Source organism: Colossoma macropomum, unplaced genomic scaffold (assembly GCF_904425465.1).
Source record: "Colossoma macropomum unplaced genomic scaffold, Colossoma_macropomum, whole genome shotgun sequence".
NCBI classification, from domain to species: Eukaryota; Metazoa; Chordata; class Actinopteri; order Characiformes; family Serrasalmidae; genus Colossoma; species Colossoma macropomum.
In genome coordinates, this window is record NW_023494789.1 from 8,744,476 (window position 1) to 8,762,459 (window position 17,984).

A 17,984-nucleotide genomic window follows, 5' to 3' on the forward strand; every position below is an offset into this window, starting at 1 on the left:
TTATTTGCAGAGAAACTTTTACTGTCCAAAACAAGCAGTGAACCTGCCTGTGTCTTCTGAGTCTTTGTATATAGCGTTAGTGATGAAAAAATAGTGGTCAATCTGAAAAAAAGTCCTTAGGGACTACCCTTCATGTATCCATCCATCATGAATGGATTAAAATAAATGAACTAAAATGTGTTTTTGACCAAAACAGTGTCTTAGAGTTCAGGCTGAGAATTCATAAACATTTCATGTAATAACTTTCCAGGAAGGAGTTTTCAGGGTCTTTAACTCTTCAGAGGTCTCGTTTCTGTCACCACCACGGTGAACAACGGACTCGGTAAGTTTCTTTTTTTTTAGAGTGACACAAAATGTTTTAATATGATTTATTACAAGTCTCACAAGTTCTGATCTCTAAAGCCAGCTTTTCTCTATTTTGTTCACTGAAGCCTTTGGTTTTTGTTGTAAAAGCACTGTGTTTTCTGTTGGTATTCTGTCTGTATGCCTGCTTTGCCTGAAAAGCATCATGTTGATCATGAAATCTTATTCACTTTTTATTATTTTTTTATTACTTTTTTTATTTCAAGCATATAACCATATATATACAAACACGTATAACACTAGGATGCATAACAGCTTTCACATAACTCAGTACGTTTCTCTAGAACAAAGCATTTAACATAAAACCACTCTGATTGGTTTCATTGACATGTTAACAATTTAATGATGCAGAAAATTTGAGTTCCCCTTTATAACAGGACTAGATGTTGGCAGATACATAATAATAATAATAATAATAATAATAATAATATACACCAGTCATGGGCACAGAAATGATTATTGCTAAAATATTAGTATGGAATATTGCGATTTATATAATATATTTAGATTTTTTTGTATTATTTATTGAAGACCCCAGTTAAGATTATACTATTATTATTGTTATTTCTAAACCGGAAGTACTGCGTCGCCGTTTCCGTTTGCTCTTTGCAGAAGGGGCGCGAAATCGTTTGTCTGTTTAACCGGACCGGATTTTTGTTTTCGTCAATTTGTGATTAACAGCGGCCAAAAGTGTAAGTAAAGCTTTTATTATGTCTGTACATTTTAATTTAGTAATGTTTTGTGAGTCCGAGGCAGCTAAATGAGGCTTAAGTTGGCTTCCTGTCCGCCAGCTTCTTGTAATTTTCTCGTTCCACCTTAAATGGTCCAGCAGTTACATTCTGCTGCACCACTTAAGGTGGAACGGGAAGATTCGAACAAGAAGCCTGGCGAATGTGTCCCCTGTGCTCTTATGTTGGGGTTTGTTAGAGAAGATTCACAGTACTTAAACGAGTTTAAGGCTGTTTTAAGTGTGTCTTCTTCATTTACCGTGTTCAGTTCGCAGTGCGGTGCCTGAGCTCTCCGTCACTTTCGTCTCCAGCGTCATGAGTAAGCGCAGGTCCAGGGAAGCCCACCTGGCTGTTGGTGAATGTGTATCACAGGTTGGTGCTGCTTCTCCGTTCACGTGGCCGCATTTAGAGGAGATACATGTGTCAGTGTGGAGAATCCGTGGGGATACAGGCAACCTGGTATCGAGACCTTTCATAAATGTAAAAAAAATCAGTGTGATCCTGAACTACTGCCTGGAATCAAAGCCAAAATGTGAGGTGTGTTAATGCTACTACTACTGGGCGACAGACTTGAAGGGGAATTCCGTCATTTTCCAAATTATTTGCATGGCAACATCGTCAGGATGTAAACAGTCATTCGGATCGGTTTAATGTGTAATGCTCTGTTTTAGAGAAACCTACCAGGTGCAGCATCGTAAACTGAGATGTGGGCTCACCGATCATTTTGGATAGTAAGTAAAATGGTTATATGTGCAGAAGAAATCTGGGTCAGTAAGTTTCTCTACAGTGCTCAGTTTCACACCAAACCACTCTGAATGGCTTTGTTTACATCTTAATAATAAGATTATGTGAAAATCAGTAGAATTCCCTGTTAATGTTTTAATCTCCAAAAACATTTGTTTCTTTGTTGAGTAAATCTTTTTTTTTAATTATTATTACTATCAAGTCCCTGTAACCAGGTAACCATGGTACCACTCAGAGAGAGCTGGTAGGTTTCCCTTTACTGGAGGGCAAGGATTAGTTAAGTTCATCCAGATGGAAGTGGGACACAGCAGTTTATATGTGGGTGGGGATGGACCATTTTATTACCTACACTAAATATCCTAAAAAAAAACAAATAGTGAGGGTAAAATGTCAGATGCTAGATAGTATGGCTGACTGGCCAATACATGTCCCAAATTTAAAAATACTTCTCTGCTGCACTTTTTTTTAATCTGAAATTCCTGAGTTCCTTGTGAAATATCACTGTTAGCATTAGTGAGTCATGGAAATGCCATAAAAGGGGACAAAAAAAGTCCTGCATCTTTCGTAGACGTGCCTATTTGCCTTATAAAGTGGGTCCAGAATAGTCCCAAGAGTGAGATTTTAAGACTAGAAACGTTTAAAGAAAACTCTCTTCTGGTGATGTATCTTGAAGGTAGGAAGAGCTTTTGAAAAACTGCAAGCATTTTAAAGCAGCTACATGAGGGTGGGTTGTTTGAAGCCAGATAGCTAATGTTTATGTCTGTATTTATCAGCCTCCACATGATTGCATTTGTATAGTGTGTTTGCACAGTGCATACTGGGTATTGTAGTGAGGGAACACTGATGGATGAAAATGGAAAAACAACACAAAATCATGAATCCTGAGATTAAGGGATATACTTCTGCGCTACAAATAATATATTAAATGCTAGTTAAAGGACAGAAAGCCCCTTTAAAGGCTTTAACTATTTAACAACATCCTGTATTTATAGCTACAGCGACCAACCTAGCCTTTTAATTTAATAGAGATTTGCTGCATGAGTGTTTGTAAATTTAGATCTACTTATCCTCTATGTGATACATTTGAATTGAACTTTGAAACACTCTCGTTTCACCTTCTTCTGCAGGTCCAGAGAATATTGAGGGAGCGCTTTTGTCACCAGCGGCTTCCAGATAGACCAGTGGGCCTGGAATCACAGTACAAGTGGGTTTTTACAGTAGAATACACTTTGGATTAGTTGCAGAAAATGCATGTGTGAGCATTAGGTAACAGCAGACCTGTGCATATATGCTGTAAAATGGTTTGAAATACCATTGTGAGGGCGGTGAGATGCAATGACCATGTATGTGTGTTTAGGCACCTGCTGGAGCTGTTGAGGAGAACAGCAGTTCATGGCGAAAGTAACTCAGTTCTCATTGTGGGCCCACGTGGAGCCGGAAAAACCATGGTACGATAGTGTTTCAGTTTTTTCCTCTCTTCAGAGCTACATTCTGCTTCTGTTGCCACACAAATACAGCATGGCTTTGCTCACAGCCTTCAACTGATGTACTCAAAACTTCAGAATCATATAGTGTGTCCCAATTCAGGAGCTGTGTCCTTTGGAGGCTGCATTTTAAGGCCGATTGCATCACAGCAGCGTGACTAGGCTGTCCCATTTCAAAGACTCTTTCATATGCAGCCGAGAAATGTGTACTTCTTTTCCATGGCAACGAAGAATCCAACGGGTGCATCCTTCGGCAGCCAAAATATCCCGAGGTTCATTTTGTGCTGGCGAGGATTCGAGAACATGGCGGCTTTAACAGAGGAGCAAACGGCGGCTGAGGGGACAATAAATACAAGTATTGGGTTCAAACTGAGGCGAATGACTAACGATGCAAATATAAAAAAAAAAAAATAAATAAATAAATAAAATCTCATCAGTAGCCGGCGGTGAAGCATCTCCAGCTCTAATAAATGGAAAAAATAACCAACTAAAATCAAAGTGTCTGGCTCCGTCTATAAAGAACTTTAGAAGAACTTGACAGGAGCGGTGTTTTGTAGTGCAACGGTAAGGGGAACAGCGGTGCTGTGGCGCAAACAGAAAATCCGCCGTAGGGCAGACTGTCTCATTTCGGTACAGCCTTCGAAGGACATGCCTTCATAGACCACGTCCTTTGAAGGATAGAGCCCCTGAATTGGGACACACTGATAGTCTCTAGGGCTGCATAATATGGACAAAAATTGTGATTGTGTAATTACGTATTACAAATGTAATGTCCCTTGCAGGTTGTTATACAATGCCACTTTTTATTGTTTTGTTTCAGTAAAAGCAGTGCCCTGTGCCACAAATAACACATACTAAACTTGAATAAGTAACATTGGGAAATACTTTATTTTCCAATAAAACCATTTTGGATGCTTAAGACAACCTATTTTTATAAGTTAACAATGGCACATTATTCTGGGATGCCCTTTTAATAAGAACTACATACAGTAATTGAAGTAAATCTAAAATATTTTTAATTGCTCAAAATAAAAAAAAATAAAAAACAGAACAGGGAACAATATGTAGATAAACTTATGGTGCATACATGTAAGCAGCTTCTATGGTGTGGCAAAAACGGTGCTAAATGTTGTTTCATGTCTGAATTTCTCAAATCCCTCAGCAGAATGTGTCACATTATTGCTGATACTGATATGTTAATTAGTTGCCAATATCGGTGCAACACTATACAGCACAAATCTATTCACAAACTATTGTTATTGTTAATGTGATTAACAAACAACATATCGTGCTAGTTGTTTCCTAGAAGTGAATCATGTATATTGAATGTGTATCACATGACCTGGACATGCTTACTTTGTCTACTTATAACGGACAATCATGAACATGAACATATCATGCTAAATGGATGCTAATTTAACATGCATGTTTTGAGTGTGGGAATGTTTCTCATCCAGCTCCTGCATAGTGATGGGATATCTGAGTGTTTGTCTTTCTCTGTGTGGGCAGCTGCTTCGCTGTGCTCTAAGGGAGCTGCTGGAGCTGCAGGAGGTGAAGCAGAATGTTCTCCAGGTTCACCTGAGCGGTAAGCGATGTCGGATGTGTGTAGACGTCCCAAGGCTATGGCTGTTGCTGCGGTGATGGTTCTGTTGACAGCTGTGTGTGCTGTGCAGGTCTGCTGCAGACGGATGACCGTATCGCTCTGAAAGAAATTACTCGGCAGCTCCACCTGGAGAACGTCGTAGGAGACAAAGTCTTTGTGAGTCTGCTGAGTCAGCATGGCTGACCTAGGGCTACACAATATGGACAAGATACAATATTAGATTTATATTGCTGCCGAATCGCAATATGATTTGTGTTTCCTTATAAGGCTCATATCCCTTTTTTTGTTTTGTTTTTCTTTTTTTTTATTTTGTATTTTATTTATTCTGTTGAGGTCCAGCGTGTGTGTAGTTTTTTGCACAGAAATGGTCATAATTAATTTTTACATTGCTATTTTTCACCTCTTTTTTTTAAGAATTAAACAGGCTGTTTTTGTTGCTGTGCCTTTAACACTGTCTGTTTAAGTCTGTTCTGATTGGCTGCCCAGTATTGTGCCTCATTCGAAAAGCACTCAGTACTGAAACAAACAAAAAAAAATGTGTGGCACTAAACTGTAGGCTGAATAGGCAGATATGATTATATGGCTACATTCACATTGCCAGTGTGAAAATCCAATTTTTTGCCCTAATGTGACTCATCTGATGTTTTCAGGGCTGTGTGGACACGCAAATCTGATCTTTTCAAATCCAACCTGAGCCACTTTCGTATGTCGTCTTAGATTGGATACGCATCTGATTCATGGCCATGCAAACCTTAATGTCACGCTCAGATTGGAATTCATGTGCTTTTTTTTTCCCCACTGCGCGTGCGCCATCATTCAGTGTTACCATGGCAGCAGCACCGAACAGAACTTAAAGCCTGTAAACGGTGGAAAAGCAACACATCTCACCTTTTTCTCCTTCGTCTCGCTCTAATAATGAAGCTGAGAGCTGATCAGAGTTAATTATCTTTGCAGCGAAGCTCGTTCTGCTCGTTAGTTTGTGCTGATGATGCACGTGATTGATTCTCGTGACGTTACTGAGTAGGATATGCGCATGAGGGTCCTTTCAGGACGCCGGTTCGTCACATTACTGACAGATTTGAATCGCTTACCTAAACGAGTGTGAACCATCGTGTCAGAGAGATCAGATTTGAGCAATGAGGCTTGTAATGTGAACGTAGCCTAAGTTGGTTCTCATGACATCACAGAAACAGTGAATTCAAAACGGGCTGTTTTGCAGCTTAGTTTCCATATATGGACCATATAGACTGGAACAAATGGTGCATTTTGAAACTTGAAACCCACAGATTGTTCAGGATGTGTACAGCACACAAATATTGTTATAGAGGCTCATTTGCTGCAAAGCCGAATATTGCAACATTAATTAACAAACGCCTTTACCATGGCAGTATCCACATTTTGTGGTGTGTGGTTTTTCATATAGAGGAGTCAAATGGTTGTGAAAGCTTTGCTTTCTTTTGCAGGGCAGCTTTGCAGAGAACTTGGTATTTCTGTTGGAGGCTCTTAAGAAGGGTTAGTACCAATCTGCGGTCTCTCATGTACACAACACTATGTATCTTTCTAATATCTTAACTCCTCTATGTGTGCCTTTATGCACACAATCATCTCTCTCTCTCTTTGTCTCTCAGGATGCTTCAAGGTAGATTTAAGATTATTATATGGTACAATATTGCTGAAGTTTACTGACAGTAATAATAACAACAGCAATAGTTAACTCTTTCTTTCTCTCTCTCAAGGTGATAAGAGTAGTAGTCGTCCGGTGTTCTTCATTCTGGAAGAGTTTGATCTGTTTGCGCATCATAAGAACCAGACCCTCCTGTATAACCTGCTTGATGTGTCTCAGTCAGCTCAGGCTCCTGTGGCTGTGGTGGGCCTCACCTGCAGGCTGGTGCGTCCATCACTTGTAATATAAGGCACTGCAAACATACACTTCATATACCTGCATTACAGGCCAGACATATAGGGGCAAGCAGTGATTTTTGTTGTGTGTTAACAACATGGTATGCATGTAGAGTCAGTTTGCTAAAGACCTGTGCGAAGAACTGTATTGAACTGCTACAGTAAACAATCAGATATGCTGTTTGCTGTTCCAGAGACTTACAACGAGACTAAAATACTGACTTATACTTTTATAATTTTCAGAATGCTTAAGCGAGCACCTACGAGCTCCCTGTGATTTTAGTTTTGCCTTCCTTTTTAAACCATGTGAAAGTCCCAAATAAGCATCTTCTCTTCAAATCTGTACTGTCAACAGCAAAACCAGATATTTTCAGTATTATGTAAAGCTGTGATTGATTCTAAGAAGAGAAAGAGAGCCGTGGCTGACCCTCTCTACTTTCCGAGAATGTTATGCTTGCCAGTGATTATGTAGACCAGTCTACTCTTGCCTGATTGGACAAATGCAATGCGGCAACCACACTCATTTGCATACAGTTGAAAACTTTTTTGGAGTGCAGCGAGGCTAATCTTATGATCACTCACCTTTAGCCGGGTGAAGAATTTCCACAGGGGAGTGCTTTTAGTGCTTTTGGTTCTTTGCATCAATGACATCAGTGCATGCATTTCCTAAAAATTTCTTTGATTTGCAGTTCTGAACTTACTGTAGCGCAGGGCTGCCCAAAGCGTGACCCTTGAGGACGTTTGATTTAGCCCACCAGAAACCTAACCCCATCTCCTAGCCCAATGAGAGAACAAACATACTATACATAACATTTTAAATTCTTATTTATTCTTTTAACATTCTATTAGTTTACATATTTAAGTTATAAAATGTAATGATAGATTTTTAAAAATTCAAATTAACATTTACCTAAATTATTTGTATAATTTTGGATATGTAATATACATATTCCTGGGTGAACAAATGATGATTTCAGATCAGAATCCTCCATGTTCGGCCACTCTAAACTCTTCTGTTTGTGTTTTGCAGGATGTGCTGGAGCTGTTAGAAAAGCGAGTGAAGTCACGGTTTTCCCACAGACAGATTCACCTGTTGAGCTCGATGAGCTTCCGACAGTATCAGGACGCGTTTCGCTCTGAGCTCACCTTGCCAGATGATTTCCCCGACAGCAAGTTCTCTCAGGAGTGGAACCTCAGTGTCTCGGTACAACATACAGCACATACTTTTATGAAAGTAACTGATCACTAGTTAAATATTAGGACTTCTAACTGACTTGCCATTGCCAACATGTGCCTTTATGTGATGGCGGCACCTAGTGGTCAAAGTAGAAAATGCTTTCTTTTTGACTTCACAGAGAGCTGGCCACCTTAAAACTATAATTTAATGTTACTTGTCATGTTATGCAATATCCTGTTGTGCAGCAGTGCATTCCTCAGCCTCAGTGGTTTAACAGAAGTGCTTATTTTTGTATCCGTTTTATGTTTATCAGATAGCATGTAGATGGTAGTTTGGACACCTTCTTCGGAGGAAGCATTTAATGTCTCAGTGAAGATATTGTAGCAAGATTTATGGATTGGGAATGAGGCATAACTACAGTTTGGTAAAAAAAAAATTGAGATGTGTTTCTCTCAGCAACAGATCTGTCCCTAATTCCTCTCTGTCTCTTTTCCAGAAACTGTGTGAAGAAAAGTCGGTGGAAGAGATTTTACAGAAACATTTTAACTCCAGTAAAGATTTTCGCTCCCTGCATTTACTGCTGGTGAGAAGAACTATCCAAATCCATCAGCATCAATGTGCTGTCCCTGTTCTTTTCCTAAAGCAGCTGACCCTAAACAGTGTTTGTGTGTTTTTTCAGCTGCTGGCATTGACTCGTGTGTCCGTGTCGAACCCGACTCTGAGAGCTGTAGACATACTGGAGGCCAGTCGAATGAGCTCTGCTGACTCAAAAGCCAACATTCTCCATGGTGAGTGTCAAGGGCACAAACCACTCTAAACTGCTTTATGCAGTAATAATACATGAGAGTTCGGTACCAGTGTGCTGCACTCATAGACACTAGTTTTTTTAGAAATAAAAAGCTGTTTAACTTAAGTGTATCACTGCTGTCTGAAAACATTTTTGACATAATATGAAAATGCCTTGCCCTTTAAATTGTGTGTAAATTTCATGAGGAATGGGCCAAAAGAAACAGCCCAAAATGATTTGGAAAAAAGTCTGGTTCCATTGACTTACATTAAAAGTAAAGTAGGGTTTTTCCTTTTTCTGTAAAGTTACCATTTTGGAGATATGAGGTTTTGTTCCAGCAACAGTGATATGCTGGTGGCCCATCTAGGCCAATCTGTTGGCCCTGACTCTGAACGTCTTAATGCATTTAAAGAGAAGTTCCACCGATTTCTCAAAATTTCTGCCTAATAAAATCATTCATATATAACCAAAGTCTTTCAGAGTGGTTTTGTTGGGAATGTGCCGTTCTACAGAATTGTTGACAGTGGTGGTGATAGGAACGAAGCATCTGAAGTGTTTAATGCCTCTAAAAGCTCCTCACAGAAAGTTAGGGTTATGAAAAGGCAGCCTGATGCCTGAGACACTGCGTTGTGGTGGTTTTGAAAATGCAGGTCATTGTAAGACAAAATAGTCCTTAAAGAACACTTATTTTTTTGTTTTACCACTATTTTGCCGCCATTACATTTAAAACTCCCAGTACGTATTTAAGTTCACTGGTCATTTTGTTGTATATTTATATTGTATAAATCGTGAGCCCTGGTTCCCATCAGTACCACTGTATGCAGAAATTCTGAAAAATTGGTGGATTTTCTCTTTAACCCACACCATAATCCAAATGCTTGCATGACTTTCTGAAAAACACTGGGATACTTTATGAGCCCTAAAATATTCTAAAGTTGTTTTAGATTCAACGGTTGATAGTGATTTACAGCATATGGCTCAGAATAATTTGATATTAAATTCAACATAATTTAATGTCAAATTATTAAATTGTGTTAACAGAACTATTGAGACAACAAACTACACATGATGGCTTCATGTTAAGTGAATGAATTAGCAAATTAATACTATAAACAGTAAAAATCACAGTTTATTTGATTTAATAATTCACAGACCTAGAAAGGCTTTTGTCTTATGTTAAGCACACATAAATATGAATTCCGTATGTCAGTAACATTGCCCCTCCATGCACGCCACCTTCATGTGTACTTCTTTGATCCTTAACAGAACTAGAGAAAATCAAAATATAGCAAACTCAATTCTGGTTTTATTTTTCCAGGTCTGTCCGTCCTGGAGTTATGTTTGATAATCGCTATGAAACATCTGAATGATATCTACGAGGGAGAACCCTTTAACTTCCAGATGGTTCACAACGGTATGAACTAAGTCTAGATTTCCTGTGAATTCATCACCGCTAATACAGTAGATATCAGACTTGGAGATAAATAATTAGATCAAAAGAGAAATTTTAAAATTAGAAGATGATGTTCTTTCTACTGTGTGTTTATACCATTTTCTGTAGTTAAATGTGTCTGGATTTGTACGGAAATGTTTCAGGGACAGTATTTTGTCTCTTCTCTCCCCAGAGTTTAAGAAATTTATTCAGAGGAAGTCTCACTCCATCCATAATTTTGAGAAGCCAGTGGTGATTAAGGTGAGAAAGTGTGCTTTAATTTGAGCTCAGTCCCGCTCACTTAAAGGGAAATTCCAATGATTTTTCAAAATTCCTGAAAGTCAGAGTAGTTTGATGTGAAATGCGCCGTTCTAAAGACACTGAGTCAGAATGATTCACAATGGTGGTGATATGAACCAGACGTCTGAGGAGTTTAATGCCTCTAAAAGTTCCCTCTCAGCAAGTTACTACATGAAATGTTCATGGATATGTTTACTGATGCCTGATGCCCTTGAGTTTCTGATCAGGCTTCCATCAAATTAATGTTTCAGACAAAATAAAACTTTGGCATTTGCCGCCATCTAGTGGTCGAACCTACACGCAGTGACACATTACTGCTTGTGAAGCCATTCCCTGATGGTGACTTCAAACCCTGCAAACAACCTGCAAACAACCTGCAAAACAAGACAAACAAAACGCACTCAAACAACGAACCTCAGTGCTTTACTGAAGGTGTGTGAAGATCTCAGAATCATCTCAGTATCAGCAGAAAATTGTATTAAAAATATTGGCATTGGACAGATGATTAGATTTGGACGATACCCGATGACACGTGCATCATAATCTACAGGAGCAGAATATTCAGCTGACATTGGACTAAAATATCTTAATTTTTTATTAATTTTACTGCATTTATACCCTCTATGACTAAATGTTATATTTTTCTGTAATTCTAGTAAATATAGTATCAGTTTCTACATTTAAAAAAAGTGCGTGTATCGGAATCTGCAGATATGTACAAGAAAAATATCAGACATCAGCTTTGAGTTGCAGTTCCCATATTGCTCTATCTGTATCGTTTACTTTATTAACTGATTGAAGTGTTTTACCGTTTCGAGGAGCAAAAGCCTGGATTTATATTGACTTGTTCATTGTAAGACTAAGTGTAAGAATCTCTGAGCTCCCAGTGATTCAGTTTGGCAATGATTTTGTGCATCTTTAAATCTCAAATTTCACCACAATTTAATAAATTTTGTAAGACTCAGAATTTTTTAGAAATACGCTAAATACACAGATTTGACTGGAGTAACGATTTACACAGTCCTGGAATGAAGACCGATCTGAAAACAGCCAGAGAATTTTGTTTTAGATAAAAAGCACATGCTTGGAGAACCTTTATTGAATATGAATACACATTATTGGATTTACTTTCATATGAAATAATTTATTATTTTATAGATTTTATAAATGCTTAACCAGTGCAGATTTATTTACAAAACTTTATATCAGACAACAAAGCATTGTATGTTTTATTCAGTATCTTAAGCATTTTGGCTAAATAATATACTGTAATTATTTACAGGTTTTTTTTTTATCTGCCTTCAGATGTGATCACTTTAGAAATTATGGTTACTGAGGTTATTAACTAAAATTATGAACAAGCATCCTCTAGAGGATAAAGAATATTTAAGTCCTTCATTTCGTGTTTGGTTTCAGCGCCACTCAAAAAGTGTTTTGCTGCGTCTCGCGGCAGCACTGCTTGCTTATTTCTGGTCCCGCAGTCTGTTCCACACATGCGCAGACTGAGAAATCCGAAAGAAATCAGAGTAAGAGTTCACATGCACTGAGAAATCTTATTACTGAGCTAATATCCAGCTCTCTTTATCTGATTTCTTACTTGGATTTCTAGTTTGGAGTATGGTGTTTACACGACCATTTGAATAATCGGATAACTGCAGAAATCCGATTATGATCGGATTATTGAGTACATGTAAACGTACTCGCTCCAAATTTTTGAATGGTGATTCCGAAATGTATGTAGTGTAAATAGATTTTAAACAAAGTTATTATATATAAAGTTAACACTTTAATAGCATGTATATGTAATTATTTTTTAATGTCATTATTTATAACGTTTTTTTTTTTTTTAACTTTTTGTTCCCTAGTTTGACCATTTGAGCGATCAGTATATCCACCCTGAAAAATTTATGATGACAGTTTGTCACAAGTTATGACATCAAACGTTATAATATCTGTCTTATGAATTGCAGGTAATGGTAACATGATGCAATTATATTAATTGATTAATGGATATAAAAAAAACACTCATGACAGCTTATGATATCTGCCATGACATGTTTACGGCATAGTTATGTCAGTGTTATGTAGATTTCTAAAATCAAAGCAATTTAATCTGCACCTTCAGATCAATGCATGACGGTGCATTTTTATACTCCTATTAGAAGCATCTAAACAGAGGTGAGCCTTGGCTCTGAGCAGCAGTTAAACTGCTTTAGCTCAGGATTTGCAATGCCAGTTTACAGTGTTCATGCTCCAGTGCGCCTGAATCAGCTGATCAGTTAATTATCGAGTTGACTCAGGTGTGGCGGAGCAGAAACACACACACACACAGTGCTGCATCCCTTCAGAAGTCTGATACCCCTGATTTAGCTGATATGATGATAGTAATTATAGCATTATTACAGAGCTTTATCTCTCTCTGTGTTATGTGCTATAGGCGTTTGAGCACTTGCTGCAGCTGGAGCTGATCCGGCCGGTGGACGGCGGGGTGTGTAAGGTGCAGAGAGAGTACCAGCTGATGCGGCTGATGCTGGATCACACGCAAGTAATGGAGGCTCTGCAGAGATACCCACAATGCCCCACTGATGTCAAACAGTGGGCCGTTTCTGCCTTTGGGTGATTTCTTACAACTCCAGTTCAGTTTAAACATTGTATTTAAACTTCATTCGTTTTTGTAAATGATGTAAAGATCTGTATTGGTAGGTTTTCTCATGCAGGTTGTAGATCTCTGAAGTTGTGCATCATGCCCATATTAGGAAGTCGTAGCAGGTTTTCTCTATGGGAAAATTGAATGGCATTTTCGAGAATCGGCACTATCGCGTCCTGTGGTGAACAGAAATATTCAAAACCCAATACGTTTTGTGCTACATACATTTTTCCCTCTGGGTGTCACTGGATCAAGGTGTTCAGCAGTCAACAAATGAATAATGCTAGAAGCTGGCTTATGCCTGTGCACTGAAATGTTATGTAAAAGTAAGTCTACTATTAAAACTGAATTTCATTGATTTTTCCAATATTCTGTATAGTTTAATCATTAAGATGTAAATAAGTTATTCAGAGTGGTTTGGTGTGTAATGCTCTGTTCTAGAGAAACCTACAGAGTTTGGATTGTTCACAGTGGTGGTGGGAGAACCCAGATGTCAGAAGCATTTGACGCCTCCAAAAGCTCCCTCTCTGAAAGTTACACAAAATATTTATAAATACATTCTTTTACGATAGTTTTAAAATTTTGAGACTAAAATGTTTTTTTTAATACATTCGAGGGGTTGTAAGGCAAAATAGTCTCACATTTTTTCTGACTAAATAATATTTTGTTATTGTCAACTGTACACTGTACTGTTGCACTGTAGACATTGCGACCACTGGATTTCTGCCACCACCAATAAAGAAATTAGAATCTGTAAATTTCTCTACAGTGAACCATTTTGCATCTAAGCACTTTGTTTGCATCTTAATGAATGATGCAGAAATGTTCAGAGATCTGCAGAACTTCAGCACTGTTATATACCAAAACCAGCTACTCAAACTGGAGCCTAAAACCTGCTGGTTTGTGTGGGGTATTTTGGTGAGGTTCGCACTAGTGTTAGCATGCATGTAGCAATAATCATATTTTGGCTTCTCGTAATTCAGAGGATCCAGCGACAATTGTAGGATGGGAAACGTATCAGCTTTGACCATTTTAGTTTACCACAGGATGCGATATTCGTGATTTTCAAAAAACGGCATTCATTTTTCTAAAACCTGATCTGGAATTCTTAACATGGACAAGACACCAAATAGAGGATGATGTCACCACTACAGATGTCTGATGTCTGCATCTGAGTAATTTTGCCAGTGGAGAAATAAGTATCTATTTTGTATTTTGTGCAGATTTATCATTCAACTGAAATACCTGTGGTTAACTGAGATTTTTCTGAAGTTAAAGCCTGTTTCAGCAGCTCGATGCAGTAACACCTGTTTAGTAGCACTCAGTGATTAGGTTTCATTAAACTCATCTAAAGGAATATTCCAGTGTTTTTGACCTAATCTCGATCTGCTGCATCTGTAGAATATTGTTAAATCTGATAGACAGTAATTGCAGCATGTTTCCTTGTACTTAGAAAGTACCAGAAAACCTAATGACCTGAAACTCACTTATAATGGAATTTAATGGGCAGTTGCTGAATTCTCTGTATAGATGTTTAAAATATGTGATGAACCTTCAAACCAGTGACTATAAGGCACGAACAATACAGGTCTAAGGATGAGAACGACATGAGAGAATGTCTCTGTTCTCATGAGGTCAACGTTTGAACGCTGGAGCAATAAAAGAAAAAAAAGAAGTTCCAGTTCTAGTTGGTTTCGCTAAGGTTTTTTTGATGTCCATCATGAGGAGCCTGGACTTTGCTGGTAATGTATTAGTTCTACAGAAGTCCATGTTTACTGACATAATTCAGCAACAGCCTAATAACTTCTGCTCAAAGTATGTTTCAGGTCAACATGTCATACAGATTTGGTTGAAAAACGCTGCAGTATTCCTTTAAAAGGCCTTAAATTGTGTGTACACCTCAGCCAGCCAAGCAATACTGTGCACAGCTGTTGTTATTTCTCACTTTCCCAGATTTGTGTAAAAGGGTGTGTGGAGGGGGAGGTATCAGAAAAAGGTGTAAAACGAAGGAGTGTGCCTGTGAACCTAACAAATTAAATGAACGCACAAAGTTTGAAAGAAGAACAAATTAATTAAAGTACATCAAGATGATGGATAATGGATTTATATGGCAAAGTCAATAAAGGAAGCTAAGCTAAAGAACAAATGTTCCTCCTCGCTGCCTTGTTTTCTTACTTTGAGAGTGCGTTTTTGAGTTTGGCTGTTTTCAACAAATGTAGTTCCACTGCCTGGATTGACAATGAAAAACCACCTGGCTTTTGGAGGTGAAGTTATTTCTTGGCCCTTAAGGTTTTCCTTAGTCATACCAGGTGCTTTCAGACCATTTTTCCTGGTGAGATATGGCCCAGAAGTTACTGATAAACTTGATTAGGTGAGCCAGGTGGGACTAACATCTCCCGGAAGGAGAAAACCTAGATAGAGCTCACAGTTTTGGTTAGGCAGTGTCTCAAACAACCATATTTCCCCCAATTTAGTCATGTCCAGTGCCCGCCTGTAGCCAGGCCTCCCCATCACACAATGCTACCAAGCTGGGAGGGTGAGAGTTGGCACAAACTTCCTCTGAGACATGTAAAGCAAACTGCCGCCAATGCAACGTCATTGGACAGCTCAACATGCTTGGAGGAGAGCACTAACTGCCATTTCGGTTCCACCAGCTAACAAACATCTAAGTTGGCTAGCATCACACTGAGTGATGGGGAGTTTAGGCTAAAACTTTACAATTTCCAACAACAGCAGAACTATGAACAGTCCGGAATGCCGTGAATTGGACAATCTGTGCTGTGCTGGCAACGGCCTCCTCTTAACAGGAGTGAACGAACTTTTCATGACTGGTTTGACATGGGAAGAAATTAGGCCTGTTCAAATTTCAGCTGTATTATTTAGTAATGCAGTTTATTAATTTTTAATGTTTTTGTAATCCACCAAAACAATGCCAAACCAGCCCACCTGCTAAATCCAACCAAAAGCTGCCCAGTTTGGCGGGAAACCCTCCAATCTGGCAACGCTGGCACTGGGTTGGCTTTGAAATTTTACACTCAGTAAATAAGTGTATGCTCCTACCTATATTTAGCCCAAATGTTCCAGTGGTTGTCCCCTCACATTCTCATTATGAGATCCCCGAGAGACTTAGCCCCCAGGTAATTTGAGTTCGAGACCCCTGCTCTAAGATGACTAAGGCCCAATCCCGTTTCTTATTTCTACTCCTACCCCTATTTTCGAGTGTCACTTTGCCCCTTGGAACTGAGTTACAAAGGCGTAGTGGTTAAAATCTTCCCTACAAAATGGGACCCTCAAATAAGAAGAGCATTACTTCATTAACAGCTACTAGCGCTGCTCTGTAGGCGACCCAGCCCGTCTTCAGGGATAGCAGAGGAGGGTAAAGTTCAGCTCCTCACTGCTGGGCTTTAGTTACATTTAGGGCATCATATGCCTTCAAAGAGGGGGGGTGTGGAATTGTTCATTATCGCCCACCCCTAATTCTTTAGTCATATGAAGCTGAAGTCAGATATTTATTAGCTTCTTGTTCGAATTTTCCTGTTCTGAGGCATCAGAATGTAACTGCTGCACTATATAAGGTGGAACGGGAAATTTAGCCAGCTCGCTACCGAGACATCCTTTTGTTCAGAGTGTGTTTCTTAAAAACCTCAGTTTGGAGGGCCATGTAATCCTAACACTTCACCCTACCCCTCTATCTCAACAAGAATCAGGACACCCTACCCTTAGGCGTGAACGTGCAAAACGGAGGGTTAAGGGCTAAGTGGTAGGGGCGCGGGGTGAAACAGGACTGAGCCTAAGCGCGATGCTTCAGATGTTTTCTCTATGAACCCAATCCAGCTCAGTGCTTCTACATATACCGCAGTTCACATATCCCACAGTCTGGTCTGCATGCCTGAAAGAAACCTCATCTTTCTATATACCTGCCTGAGCTGACACTCTTCATCAGCAGAGCCAAAGCTGCGACACATAAACACATCAGCAGACGTATCTATGAGCTTGTGGAATCTATGTTTATAGTGCTACGCCAAGCTTACATATATCTCGCTATGCATTACTCAGTGTAAATGTTATTTAGGATATGCTCACAGTTTGTTCTGTCTGTACTAGACGTAGCAGCTTATAAATAACTGTTTGTCAGTGGAGGGTCATGCAGAGCGGGTGATACAAGAGAAAGAGAAGACAGACGAGATGTGAAGAGATGTTGAAATGCCAAATCCATGATGCTGAAGAACTCGGTGACCCTCTCTCAGCCTGTCTCTCAGCCTTTTTTCCTCATAGGTAACGCAGCTCCTGATGTGATTCCTGCTGACAGCGTGTCCCCTCAGAACGCTGCGGCCTCACAGGAGGCACAAAAATAAACAACAAACAACATGTAAGGTTATAATCCAGCACTAACACAGCACATGCTTGATTCACTGAAGCGTTTGTGGTGTTATTGTAGTGCATTCATGGTCCCCGAGAGGGGAAAGAGAGAAGGTTTAGATCGAAATATTCAAGTTTGGAGTCACCCTCCATTTCTCAGGTCTTCTTTTAGATGCAGATCGGAGGAAAGACGTCATCTGCCGGTGCATTTGGGCCAAAGAAAAAGGGTGAACATGCAGTACTGTGCAACTGTGGAAACTTCATCCTTCATTTATTTAATGTACAGTCAAAATCACTAACATTAAGTACAACATTTTCATTTTTAATAAGGCTCTACATCTAATTAACATCAGGTTTGTGTGTGTTTACCTTAATTTCAGCTTCCATTCTTTTCGTCTTGCTTTTAGTTTTCCAAAGGAATCTGCAGGGATATTTTTCCCACCTCCAAAGTTCAGTCGGTT

The 17,984-nt window shown here is 39.1% G+C and overlaps 1 protein-coding gene across 1 annotated transcript; it reads left to right on the plus strand.

Annotated features, from left to right (window-relative positions):
* Nucleotides 1–941: 941 nt before the first annotated feature.
* On the plus strand, nt 942–13,774 carry orc4 (origin recognition complex, subunit 4). The gene is made up of 14 exons (XM_036570013.1): nt 942–1,055; nt 1,360–1,463; nt 2,963–3,039; nt 3,193–3,283; nt 4,829–4,904; nt 4,993–5,078; nt 6,386–6,434; nt 6,659–6,810; nt 7,852–8,025; nt 8,495–8,581; nt 8,678–8,786; nt 10,104–10,199; nt 10,411–10,478; nt 12,955–13,774. Exons 2-14 carry the CDS (start codon nt 1,407–1,409, stop codon nt 13,135–13,137), a joined length of 1,305 nt encoding a protein of 434 aa, XP_036425906.1. The 5' UTR covers nt 942–1,055; nt 1,360–1,406; the 3' UTR covers nt 13,138–13,774.
* The last annotated feature ends 4,210 nt before the right edge of the window (nt 13,775–17,984 follow it).